Source organism: Anas platyrhynchos, chromosome 15 (genome assembly GCF_047663525.1).
Source record: "Anas platyrhynchos isolate ZD024472 breed Pekin duck chromosome 15, IASCAAS_PekinDuck_T2T, whole genome shotgun sequence".
Lineage (NCBI taxonomy): Eukaryota > Metazoa > Chordata > Aves > Anseriformes > Anatidae > Anas > Anas platyrhynchos.
In genome coordinates, this window is record NC_092601.1 from 4,536,693 (window position 1) to 4,550,459 (window position 13,767).

Sequence of the window (13,767 nt, forward strand, 5' to 3'; positions counted from 1 at the left end):
GAAGAGCGCCCCCCTGCCTCGTCTCCTGCTACTAACCAGCCTCCAGGATACCTTTTACATTATTTTTGAATATGTTTTTTCATGGTTCTTGGTTAATCCTAAGTCATTTCTGACATAATTTTCTGACAGATTTTCTGTCAATTTATTCCATTCAATTATGTCATCAGCTTAGAAGAAGAGCAAAGTTGAGGAGTGTCATCTTATTTCACCTGTTTTGTTTTGTTCTTTAAGAAAAAGGGAAATGAGAAACGGATGGTTGAGAAAATCAAACAAAAGCAGAAATTGAGTCTTTTCTTCTGTTATAGTTGGCTCATGGATTTTTTTTCTCCTCGCAGATGATCCAGACTTATGTGGAGCACATTGAACGATCCAAGATGCAGCAGGTTGGCGGAAATAATCAAACTGAGAGCAGTGTACCTGGGAGAAGGTAGGGCCATAACCTCTCCATATAATGTATGCCATCCAGGAACTTGTAAACTGAGTGCACATATTTGACAGAGAAACAAACCAGAAGAAGGATCTTTCCCTCTGGGCATGGATTGTAGCTGAAGTTTTTTGTAATGGTTGTGGGTGAGTTATAGGTAAGTTTTCTAAGGTTTTACGAAGAGGAGTTTTTTGTGTTCATTTAGAAACTTTAGACCTTATCACACTGCCATGGGCGGAGGACATCTGGAAAAATATGTTTGTATTCTCAGGTAGCATGTAAAAGGTTTATCTGTAAACTGAATGGAGGTGGCAGAGAGTATTTATTTGTGTGAATGCCTGTGTGCATGTGTGTGATAGCCAGCAAAACTGTGGCAATTAAATCCATTAGCCATTATATAAGTTTTTCCTCAATTTCTTCAAGGGAAAATTTCTGCAGGTCAGTCACCCAATAGACCTACTTATGAGAAAGAAAGTGATTTTCCCCCGTTTTCATAGAACCAGCCTTTGTTTAAAGAATGACAGTAGTAGTAACGAAGTTCAGTACACAAAAACCCTAGTATTTTGTAGTCTTAGACCAAATTTAAAGCACAAAAGTTGCAACTGCATTGATTTCATTACAGATGTGTTTTATATACCAGTAATACTGCCCTTGGGGTAAGAAAGAAAATAAAAAAAAAAAAAAGAAAGCAATGTTTCATAAGTACTGGTTAGAGAAGTAATAATCAAACAAAACATTATATAAATCTACTCAGAATGAGCACAACTTATTGAGCCACTGAGACATAAAAAATACGTTTTCCGTGGCGATTTTTATCTCTCACAAATTATTATTTCTGTTAATGGGCTTTAAACTAGCCAGCTAACCCTGGCCTTTGGGAAAACAGACTTTAGCAATCCTCAGGGATCTGCTTGATAGAGTACCATGTGACAAAGCCCTGAAGGTAAGAGAAAAGAAACCAAAAATATCAAATACGGTAATATACCAAAATATCAACCAACAAAGCTGGTTGATATTTAAGGGTCACCTCCAAGCTCAGGAGCAATGCATACTAACAAAGAGGAACTCAGGCAAAAACACCTGGAGGCCTGCATGGATGAACGAGGAGGTCCTGGCCAAACACAAGCAGAAAAAGAAGGCCTACAGGACGTGGAAGCAAGGATGTGTAGCCTGGGAGGGATACAGTGACGTTGTCCGAGCAGCCTAGGATCAGGTTTGGAAAGCTGAAGCATTGTTAGGATAAAATTTGGCCAGGGACATCAAGGCCAACAGGATAGGCTTCTATAGGTACATTGGTAATAAAAAGGAAGAGTAGGGAAACTCTGGGCCTTCTCCAGAAGGAAATGGGAGACCTGGTTACCTGGAATATGGAGAAGGTTGAGGTACCCAATGACTTTTTGGCCAAAGTCTTAGACTTTTTGGCCAGCAAGAGCTCAAGCCACATAACCTCGGCCCCAAAAGGTAAAGGCAGGACCTTGGAGAATGAAGGGCTGTCTGCTGTGGGAGAAGATCAGCATGGAGACCATTTACAGAACCTGAAGGTGCACAGATCCATGGGACCTGATGAGATGCATCTGAGGGTACTGAGGGAACAGACAGATGAAGTTACTAAGCCATTATCAATCATCTTTGAGAAATTGTGCCAGGCTGGTGGAGTTCCCACTGACTGGAAGAGGGGAAATGTAACCCCCCTATTTAAAAGGGAAGAAAGGAAGAGCTGGGGAACTACAGGGCAGTCAGTGTCACCTGTGTGCCTGGTGAGATCATGGAGCAGATCGTCCTGGAAACCGCGTGGAGGCCCATGGCAAATAAGGAGGTGACTGGTGGCAGTCAGCATGGCTTCACTGAGGGCAAACGGCGCCTTGGCAGATCTGGTAGCCTGCTGCAATGGGATTAGAGCATTGTTAGCTAGGGGAAGAACAGCTGCATGGGAGTACTCAAAAAAGACTGCCCGATAGGTGTGTCCTCTCTTGTGTCTTAGAGAATACGTCTGACTGGTCTTTCTTAATAACTCTGAACTTCATTTAGTTAATACTGCTGTGCTTCTCTCAAAAACCAAATCTTTGGAAAGCATTAGGCTAAGAACAGGTACGGCATGTCAGACTATACACAAAGGACAGCCTGGGAGAAGACATGGATATGACAAAACTAGGAAAATTGATAAGCAGAAAGTCATGAACCTTTTTGAAGCGAGAATGATATAATCCGTTTAGGGATGAGGATATGTGAAAGAGGAGCAGTAAGCAGAATTTGGATGTGAAGAAAGAGCAAAATCATTAATGAAGAAAAATAGCAAGAATAAATGTCAGTTAGGTTTGAGGTAATGAAGAAGAAAGGAAATTTCAGGCTTTGGCTTAAGAAATACAAGTACCCTAGAAGCGGTGCCTTCCTTTTGCTGAATTGGACGGCTCTGGGGAAGGCTGAATTCAAACTGCCGAAATAGTATTGTAAGAATAAAAAAGGGAGAGAAAAAGAGACAGCCTCCTGCCTCCCCACATGAAAGAGGTTTGAAGGACGCAGAAAGGGAGTAGTAAAAACCATGAATTTTTAGAACATTTGGTAAATAGCCTGAGACTCCTTCCAGGTTCACTGCAGCCTTGATATTCCTTCTCCAGCTAGCACTCTGTTTTATGCCAGAGTGGTGGGTATGAATGGAAGGTGGGGCATCCTGCTGGGCTGGGGGGCTTATCTTCTGGTTCTGTACTGGTGGTATTGTTGGTCTGTTCTCCCACGTGCCTGGTGACAGGACAAGGGGCTGAAGTTGCGCCAGGGGAGTTTTAGGTTGGATATTAGGAGGAATTTCTTTACCAAAAGGGTTGTTAGGCATTGGAATGTGCTGCCCAGGGAAGTGGTGGAGTCACCATCCCTGGAGGTCTTTAAAAGACATTTAGATGTAGAGCTTAGGGATATGGTGTAGTGGAGGACTGGTTAGTGTTAGGTCAGAGGTTGGACTAGGTGGTCTTGGAGGTCTCTTCCAACCTAGATGGTTCTGTGACCCTAGATGGTTGTATGCACACAAGGTTGATGGCATTAACAGTTTTGTTCACAACTTTTGGCAATGTAACATCATTGCATATGTGGAAAATATGGCGCAAAGCCTTCCATAGACCTGTTGTTGGAAGGAAGGTAGGATGCAGAAGGAAAATGAGCTCAATTACTGCAAAAACATACGTATTTGAGGCTTCTGCTGCACTGCGTGCCTTTGCTGTCAGATGACTTTACACAAGCTCTTAGACACTCTATGGTAGAGGATAAACAGGGTAGGCTAGGTCTTGTTATGAGAATTATAGTTGTGTTTTTGCAGTGGAAAATTCTACTAACCTTGCATATTCGAAAGTGATTGTGCAGGCATAACAGTATGTGGCCAGGGTGTTAAGCACACAGTGGGACAGTGGAAGGTCCCCCTGTTCCAAAATAAGGACGGCAAAGAAAAACAAGCAGCTGCAAAATCAGCAAAAACAAAGAATCACAGGCCCCTCCAGTCATGAGAGAAGAAAAAATAAAAAGGGAGAAAGGAAAAATTAAAGGTTGGCCAAATAAAATTGTACACACATAGCATAGTAAAAAGAGTCTAGTATGTTGTAGTACTCCACCAGTGAGGAAATTGGAGGAATCAAGCGTCAGGTAATAGGGGATATAAGGTTATGATGCATTCCTGCAGCACGCTCCTCCTTGCAGGATGCCTGCCATTGCAATTGCAAATAAAAATGCTTCTTCACTGAGATCCTCACTCGAGCCTGTGTTATTGGCTGCTGATTGTTTCTCACATTTTCAGTCCAGCTGAGCTTGCCCATCTGAAATTCATGGACATTTTACAGAAAGTACAGCCGTGCTGATGTCTGCATCTGTATCTTGCTACTCTTTCCATGTCTCAGGTGGAGACTGGGTAGGCTGTGAGCTGCTGAGCAGACATGGCACAATGTAGCTGAAAGTAAAGTGTCCACATGTGCTTCTGTTTCTTTTGTTGTGCAGAGAAGCACAGCTACCCTGCCATCCACTAGACAGAGAAGATTCAGCAATATCTCGGGGGAGCAAGATCATGGTTTTAAACAGCCTTTACCTCAACTTGAAAGGCAGACTGACTCATCTAGTTTTTCTTCTACATGTGCTCTCTGATTTATAGTGCAGTTCTTAATCAGATCTATAAGGAATTGGACCAGGAGCATTCTGGTCTGGATGAGCTCTTTCCATAGTCTTGGAAATCCCAAGCATTTCAAAACTTGAAATTTGGTCAACTGCACATGCCTTCTCTCTGTTTTTCTAAAATGACAATTGTACTTAAATCACAATTGCTGCATGACTCAAGCTCCCCCAGGGGAAAACAAAAACAAACAACAGTGAGTAGTGTTACTTCATTACATTCGCTATCAATTAAAAATACTTTGGCAGGCTTGGCTGCAAGAATAATTTGCAGCGGGAATACATGTATATTGGTATCTCAAAAAGAGATCCTTCATTTATTTGGTTGATAAGGTATTTATCGTCTCATTTGTAAGGCTACCAAAGCCTTTTTACAGTGTGTACGTAAAGGAAGGAAAGCCACAGTTAATTACCCTTCCTCTTCTGAGGATCAAATAGTCTTTTCAGAAAATAGGATCTTACAGTATTCCTTCTAGAGAGGATGAAATAAAGGTTGTGGTAGTTGTTCAGTGGTCTGAATAGTAAGTGCTCAGTACTATGTTTCTGCAAAACAATAAATCAGTGTCCCAACAGAGAATGGCTTAGAAGAACAAAAACAATTACAGAAGACAGCGTTTGGTGTCTGGCATCCTAGCCATTGCCTGATTGCAGATTATACTTAATATCCAAATGAACTGTCCAAAATATAAAAATCTATGTAGGAAAAATATCAAAAGACAGATAGTACCCTCTCTAGGTAAAAGAGATGGGTATGATGGGTCTCTTCTCCTCCTCTTCTAGAAAGAGGAATCATGGTATAAAAAGAGCCAGTAGATTATAGGTGCTCTTCTGAGTGTGAGAGCAAATGTTCATAAAGACATTCTCATCAGACTACTTTTTTCATTTACAACTGCCCCAGTCTAATCCTGGTCACAATTGTAATGGTATGAGTAGGTTAGCCTTGTTTCCCTTCCCACTTATCCTTCTGTAAATAAGAATATATCTGTGCAGTTACTTAGATGATAAAATCTAAAGGTGCTGTAGGCAAAAGCATGCTCAGGGCCTCCCTCCTTAAACAGGCACTATGCGTATGCACCTGCCAAGTTTGGATTGGAGTACGCAGTAGAAATTGGTTTTAATGAGATTTCCCTTCCTGAATTTTCAAATAAGCTAAAATTAATTGTGACTTTATGTCATCATTCAGTGAAAGAGATGGATAGCGAAAAGCGTTGTTGGTTTTACCTGCAGGGCCACCATTCTAAGGGTTGAAGGGCAAAAGTTTCATTTTCAAGAATTTTTAGGAATTGCTTCTTTGTATTGGGTGAATGCTTTGAAGTGTGGCATATTGCTAGTCTCTTGGAAGAGGGAAAAAAAAAAAGCAGCACTGTATTTCTGTGAAAGTCCCTGACAGGCCTTTATCTGAGTTTGTAGGAACAACCAGTGGGAAGTGGGACTTGTTCCTTCATTTCAAGCTTTGCACTGTTCAAGCATGTGCTGCGTTTACCTGTTGGGCACAAGCATTTAAAGATGTGTTTTTGTGTCACCGCACAGCTGTGTGTGGACGAACACCACCATTTGTGTTTGTTGGTGCACTGATGTTTTGGGGAAGATACAGGTATCATTTCCTATTTTCATCCATGAATGTGCTTGGGTGTTTTATGTATGGTAGGCTCTGAAGGTGCATATTTGTGTAAGACCATACGTACCCAAAGTGTGTTTGTCTGTCACTTGAGAGAAGTTTGTGCGAGAACTTTTGGGGTATTTACTGCCACCTGAGAGGGTAAAGAGTATGTTGCACACCTTCACATAGCGCGATTTAGGGCGCATGCATACACTGTCTCTTTACACTGTCTCTCGTAGGGCTGCATGTTTGCATGACCTTTGTTCTCTAATAGTTGTTTTTCTTTCTTTCTTTCTTTTTGTCTTGCTTTTTGTGTGATTGCTGCTGTGTTTTGGCTGTTATGTTTGTCACTGCAGTCATCGCCAGTCATGGAGGAAAAGGTAAATTCTATTGTTGCACCTTAATTTTGTTAATCGTGGTTTTGGAGGTTGCAGTTGAGTGGCAGTGGTGTGGTGCTGGAAATGTACTGTTCTGGCCTGTTTGCCCTCTTTGTTTACTGACATTTGCATTAGACTTGCTCACGTGTGCCACTTCCCTTAACTGATGCAAAGGGAGGGCAACAAGCTGCCACATCAGGAAGAAGCTTGTACCAAAACAGGATCAGCCTTGTGCGATTGGATATTCACACTTCACTTCCCAGAACTTAATAAAGCTTTATTTTCTCCCTTATTTTATTGAAAGAGTACAAAATACGCATATGTTCTAAGCAGGGCAGAAAATGTATGTCATCAGTAACTCTCAGAAAGCACATCTGACTTTGGGCTAGGCAGTGAGTTCTGTGCCCCCTTAGCCTACAAAGAGGGCAGTTCTCATTTTTAAATGTTGACAAACTTCGTTTTGTAAAGTTTTATAAGCTGTAGGATGTTACTGAAAGAGCATTCTCACCCAGGTTTTGGCTACTGCAAACCTCTATAGAGGTGTTTGCTGTTTATCTTGTAACATGAAGTGGAACTAACCAAGTGTTGAGTCCCCCTGTACCAGAAAGGCTTAGGTATGTAAAGGCACAAAGGGCTGTAGTGAGCACTCAGAATTTATGCCAACCTTGAGGATACTCTAAACTTCTTTGAAGACTGACAAAGTCAGCCCCAGTACTGCAAAGCTTAAGTTAGCAGTGTTTGCTCTTCTGTGGGAGATGCAGAAGAGGCTGGAAAGTGTTTCCAACAAAATTCAGAAAGGAAATTTGGAATGCAGTTCTCCTAACAGTCTACATTAGAACTGATGCAACCTTCCTGAAGATCCTACAACTTCTGCTGCTGCTGGGACTTCATACCTCTGTTCTTTGTTTAGCATGGATAATAAAGTTCATATGATCAGTGTACATTCAGTGGGGTGCTACATTTCCTAGCATGTTAAATGTGTTTTCATAAGAATCTAGAAATAAGCTGTGGGCTCACAAAAGAAATCTAATAAATCTTACCTGAAGAGGAAGTATAATTCAGTATCTGTGTCAGCATGTTTGGGATGGCTGGTATTTCTTATATGGCGGTGTTGCCACATTAGGACATACCACTCTAATCACAAAAGCGTTTATAGCATATTGTTAGATAGTCTAACTGTACCACTTGTTTTGTAGAAATAAATTATTTTAAATAATGTTTCAGAGCGTTAGGGACTTTTCTCCAATTACATACAGCTGTGAAGAATGAATCCCTTAGGACCACCCTTCTAACTTGAAGAAAGAAGGAAGATAAAAAACTAATAGTTAAAACAGCTCAGAAAATGGCCTGAAATATATTTTTTTCTAACTGACAAAGGGTAGAATCTTTGGGACCCTTCGGAAGTTATGTCTTTAACTGTCAAAGTAGGAATTTTGTCTTTGTGGCATAAAGCTCTAATTTTTAATTTTGAGTCATTTAACGATCTCTTGTGTATAATTGATGGTACTTTTCACGGGTACAGTGCCAGAGCGAATATTTCATTTTAGGGGAAAAAATTCCCTAGCATGTTATTTATAAATTTAAAACAGCTGTTTGAAACTGTTGAAAGAGTTTCAGTGTCAGAGGTAGGATAAGGAGAGGTAAATGCAGGAAGACATTCAGAGGTAAATGGGATTTGTCACAAATCTTGCATCCTGACTTATTAGGAGCAGGTGTAAATGGCAGGATGGAGGTGATAAATCAGTATTTGGGCAAACTGCAGTAGTGTGTTCTCTATAAGCAAAAGTGAATACAGTCAGATAGCGTCTGTGATCTGTGTTCCTTTAAAATTCACATACATGTGCTGCTTTTGTAAGAGGGTTTATCTATGAAACTTCAGTATATGAACCTTTAGGATTTTCAGGAGACAATGTTAATGGAGATTCTTAGGAAAAGTGCATCCCAAATATCCTTTCTGGACCACACTGAAAACACCCTTCTTCCTTCTCTTCCCTCCCAAGATGGGCCACGGTAAGCAGTTACTCCTCAGCAGAAGCTGCAGTGGCACAAGGGAGCAGCATGCTCTGCTGTTGAGAATGGAAAGGCTGGGCTATTTTTCTCCACACGTTTCTATTCTGTTAGACATTTCACTTTCTTTCTTCATAAATGAGCTGTCTTGTGCCCCAGCCCCTGTGTCAGTGTGTGTGAGTAAGCCCTAGGGCGGCCTTAGGTGCTGCTGCAGTCCTTTTGTCCACAGTCACAGATCACAATCACAGAGCAGGCTGGGTTGGAAGGGAGCTCTGGAAGTCATCCAGTCCCACCCTGTGATGAAGTGGTTGTGGGGGTGGCTTAACTGAGTCTTAGCAAAAATTATTTCTGTGTCCAGGAACACCACTGCACAGCGTTGGCTTGGAGCCTGATGGGGAAGGGGGGCACATCTCTGTCTTTTGAGGAGATGCTCACTGGTACCCTGTTTCTGGAATGTCAGTGCTGATTAGACACCTTCCTTCTTTGATTTCCAAGCCTTAACATTGGCAGTTGGGCAGTTTGAGCTGACTACTTTATGCACAGCCAAACATTTTTTGCATAGCAATTTAAACCAGTGCTGAGTATCATTAAAGAAAGGTACATAAAAGGTCTATTGTTATTAATGCTGGTGTACAGAATGGCAGATTTCATCACTCTCTGCACCAGAAAGCAGAAACCTGCAGTGAAGTGTGAATAGTCCTATCCAGGAGTAGGTGACAAACCATCACTTAAACTCTTTTTGGGTTAATGCCACACAGGATCGGCTCAGTTCATCTCAAAGGCCACTAGTCCAGCTAGCAGAGGCTGCTGGGGCGATGCACAAAGCGGAGCTGTGGTCTGTCCCCACAGTCTTGCGCCTCCGGCATGAACGTGGATGCTGGTTTCAGCATGCTGTTTCAGCCTTTTCCACCTCTACTGATTGTTCTACGTTTTTTCCCACTAGAACTTGGTCTCAAAATGTGTACCAGCTTGTATATTCAGAATCACATCCAAGCTAGCTAATCACCTGCATTTGCAATAAAGGAGGGGGCTGAAGAGAATGCAGTTACAGACATTTGGCCATATGAATTCATTTATAACTTCCTTTAAATTCTGAATTTTCAGTGAGCTATAATTGGATATGGAGAGGGGATCAGAGAGTCCAAGTATTACTTTTCTTGTTTAATATTTGAAGTGATCCAAAACCCACTGATTTCTGCTGTTGGTGCAAATCAGATTTGGGGTGGAATATGCAAAGTGGCACATAGATGTCTCACTTAAGCCTCTTTCCTGTTTCAGTGATGACATCTCTAGAATCTTTGGGATCTTCTTTTTTTTTCTTTTTTTTTGTGGGAGTTGTCTACTGAAGCTCACAGCACCTCCATTTCTCAGAGGATACACTGGCTTAAATCAGCTCAGTTCTCTGCATTTTCCATTTCCCCACAATATTTTATACTGATAGTGAAGTTGTTTTTGCCTGTTTTGGTCATTTGAATGCCTCTGCCTTCTTAGACTCTCCCCAGGAAGATTCATGGCTCTACCAATAGACACCCTGGGTCTGAACAGACAACCCTTTGGAGGTGTGGGGTTGGAAATCCACACAGCTGCTAAGTGAGGAGTGCGACTCAGTTTCTAATGATGAATATTTCACATAAGCTGGTGTGTTGTTTCTTTTGTGTAAGACCCTTGTAAGCAGCTAACAGATTGGCTTTCCCTCTCTCTCTGTTTCTCTGTTTAGCAGGAAGGAACGTCCTAACTCTCTGAATGTCTTCCCCCTCGCGGATGGCATGGTACGTGGGCAGATAGGGGCCAAGATCGTCCCAACACTGGACCACTGGCACCTGAGTGACCTCGGCCAGCTGCAGTCCAACTCCAGCTACAAGGTTTTATAGACCATCACGGAGCAAGGGTTTCCCACTCTTCCACTGTCAATAGCATCCCATGTTTTCATTAAGGTGGAGATAAATCCGTGTCCATAACCCTTTGCAGCCTCTTCCTGCTGTGCATTTACTCCGGTGGTAGCTGTACTGTAGGTGGGAGGATATCCTTTCACAGATCTGGCATAAAGTATGGGAGGGATTTAATATAGCTCCTCATGCTTCTTTTTACTCCTTGCACCAGTGTTAATCTCCTTTACTTGGCTGGCCCGAAGCTGAAAGGAATGTGTGGGGAGGCAGTTAGTAATTTAGAGAAGATAAATCCTACACCTTTTTTGTCTTATTTGGGAGAGGAAATGATGAAACCTGACCCTTCTCTCCCCCTCAATAAGAACAGTGCTTTTGTACCTCAGCTGGGGCCAGGGACTGGGTTGCACTTGCTCTTAATTGTTTGTTCTTCTTGACTTATCGCTGTTCTGGCCTTCCTGTGTTTGGTAAAAAGGGATACTAAAAGCTCTGTATGCCCAGGTCCTGCACTGTGCTTCAAGCTCTTCAGTTTCTCACACATCTAGTCCATTGCTCTAGACTTACACTGTTTACATCCAAGTGGCCTCCTTGATGCATAGCTCAAGAAATTCTGACAAATTCAATTACATAGAACACGAAGCAGCAACTTTAGCAACTTCATTTCTTTTTTTTTTTTTCCTTTTTTTTTTTTTTGACACAGGCAATGGAAAGTAGCCAGGCCCAGCACAGCACAGAGCTTAGCATTGTGTCAAGCCTCTGCTGTTGCAGAAGTTGGAAATCCAAAATCAAGATCTTTGGATAGGATTTGAAACCTAACCCTTGCTGTAGTGTTAAAGGCACAGAGTCTTGGGAAATGTAGCAACTTGCAGAATGCTTGCTAGGTCCTACAGTCATTTCTGAAGACTTTGCCTATAATTAATAGGTAGCATTGCCATGGAGCAATAGCATAATCAAGGATGAGGAAATGAAGATATGGTATGAATGCGTTACTGCAGACAGACTAGTGCTGTGCCAACACACCACTGCTGCAGGGATGCATGCAGCAACCAAAATGTACAGAGACCATACTTCTAGTTCTGGAAGGAGTCTGTTCCTTGGGGTCTCCAGTCAGTGCTGTACACTATGGTATGGACATGCTCTTGAGCTCTCTAGTGATGAGGCGTGTGTGGCAGTGATAAGTTTTTAGAGGAGAGTTGGTAGGAAGCTGGGGTTAGATCCACCTTCCAGACTTCTGAAGGCATAATTCTTTAAGCCATGCCATTGCAGAGCTTCTGGAAGCTTTTTAGTGAGAGTTGAGTGGATCTCATTGATAACTCAGTATCTCCATTGCAGGAGAATACAACAGGAATGCAAATAAATTGTAAGCTTTGATTTCCAAGTTCAGATAATGGAGGGTTACTGCTTTGATCATTTAGTAATTTATTCTTGGTGGCGTCAGACAAAAAGTCAATTTCTGGTTACAGGAAAACGTTGCGCAGAGGTAGTACTATGCTACTGAAGTCAGATACTACATGTGTCTGATGAGTAGTGCTGGGATTTTTTTTGGTGCTTGTTAAAAAAAATCAGCAGGTCTTGAGGAGGACAGCTGATAGTTTGCAGATAGAGAGCTTGGGCTATGGAAGACTTGGATGGTTAATGTGTTATGGTGGATTTCCTAAAAGTATGGAACAAACCTGTGAATAATTAAAGGGAGTGATTAACTGACTTGCTAGATTTGCAATTTGGAATGCAGAACTTTTCTTGTGCAAGCTACTTACTCTGACTGAAGTGCTATTTCTCAACTATTCTGCATGACTGAAATCTCAGCAGTAGTGCTCGTACACTCTTTGCCTCTTCACCTGCTCTTGATATTTTCTTGACATTGACTGCACACACGTAACTCACCTTCCCAATCTGTATATCCTGACTCTTCTGACTAGTTTTTCTATTTCATGGGGCCATACTGTACTTATGTTTTAAGTGTCCTTTTCTACTTTTTATTACTATTTTCTGTTTAAGCTGCTGTTTTTATTACTTTACTTTTAGATTCAGTTGTACATTTATTTTATATAATAATTTGGAGTTGAAAGTCCTTAACGTTTTTGTTTTTATGTACTATGCTTTCAGTGTTATAACCATACAATTGTGGCTACTCATGGTGACATATGACTGCTATGAATGTTGGGCCTTTGCAATGCATTTTGGAGGTCACTACTACACATTTGATGTTTAGGAGGTTGACAGGTATGGCTGTAGGTAAGTGGTGGTTGTGGAGAGTATTCTTTGTGTGAGCTATGGGTTCTGGAGAATGCCTCCTAGGCTGCAGAGGAGACCTGTACAGTTAGTGGAATATTTAGCGTTAATGGAGCAATCAGGACAATAGAAGGAGGATACCAGTGAAGTTTAATAGACCTTCTGGACTGTGAAGAGGAGTGTCTTTGTAGTGTTTACGTTTGAGATGAATTTCTCCAGGGCAGGCTGGTAGGCTGATAAAGAACATACTTCAGATAAATATAAAATTCAGATGTATAACCAAAAATAAATGAAAGGCCAGGGTAATTACTCACTTGGGTGTATTCTGGGTAAGGGAAAGATTATGTCAACAAACAAGAAGTTACAGGATAAATATCCAGTATAAATAGCACTGTGTATAGCATAGACAATAATGGTGTAGGATTTCTGAACAACACCTAGTTCCGAAGATCAAGGAGTGACATGTTGACCCATATGGGTGTCTCTTTTACAGTGCTAAGATCCTCAAGGACTTTGGTTATGCTTACAGACTTACAGTGCACACAAGGAGATCTCTGAATCCATTCATCCAAAAGAAGTTTTGTTTGGGGGGAGGGGGGGGAAGAGGTTTTATGATTACAGTTTACAATTGGTACTCTTTGTCCCTTTGTACAGTAGAAAGCACAACAGGCAAATTGCAGTTGAAGTATTATAAGGCTTACTGGATCATATTTTTTTCTTAAAAAACAAGTTTCCTATTATTTTCTTTACATATTAGAAAAGTAGCTCACAAAACAAGAATACGAAGTACATGTGGGAAGTGTGGTTTGCACCTGTAGCAGCCTAAGTAAAGTGTTTCAATCGCAGTTTTGACAGTAAAGTCAGCAAATGTGCAGGGGGACGATTTGAACAACCATTTGGGAATATGGGGGCTATTCAGACCGACAGTGCAGAAACTAAACAAAACATGGATAGTATTCAATGGTAGCATATTTTTTAAGAAACCTTAATTTCTGATACAAGTGTGCAAATGCAATGTAAATCCTCTACAGTACAATGTATAGCAGGCTATTTTAAGATCAGCATACAGAGGCCAGTCTGTAAAGGAAGATGTTAATAAGATTC

At 41.4% G+C, this 13,767-nt stretch overlaps 1 protein-coding gene across 32 annotated transcripts in view; it reads left to right on the forward strand.

Moving 5' to 3' along the window:
- Window positions 1–13,767, forward strand: part of MAPK8IP3 (mitogen-activated protein kinase 8 interacting protein 3) — a 69,364-nt gene that overhangs the window by 13,833 nt on the left and 41,764 nt on the right. For 11 of the 32 annotated variants that reach the window (XM_027469582.3, XM_072023813.1, XM_072023815.1 and 8 more), the window contains exons 4-6: window positions 336–427; window positions 6,521–6,544; window positions 10,266–10,410. In XM_027469582.3, the coding sequence (XP_027325383.3) occupies window positions 336–427; window positions 6,521–6,544; window positions 10,266–10,410 (261 nt within the window). The other 21 variants (XM_072023818.1, XM_027469594.3, XM_072023824.1 and 18 more) reach the window with 9 other exon arrangements.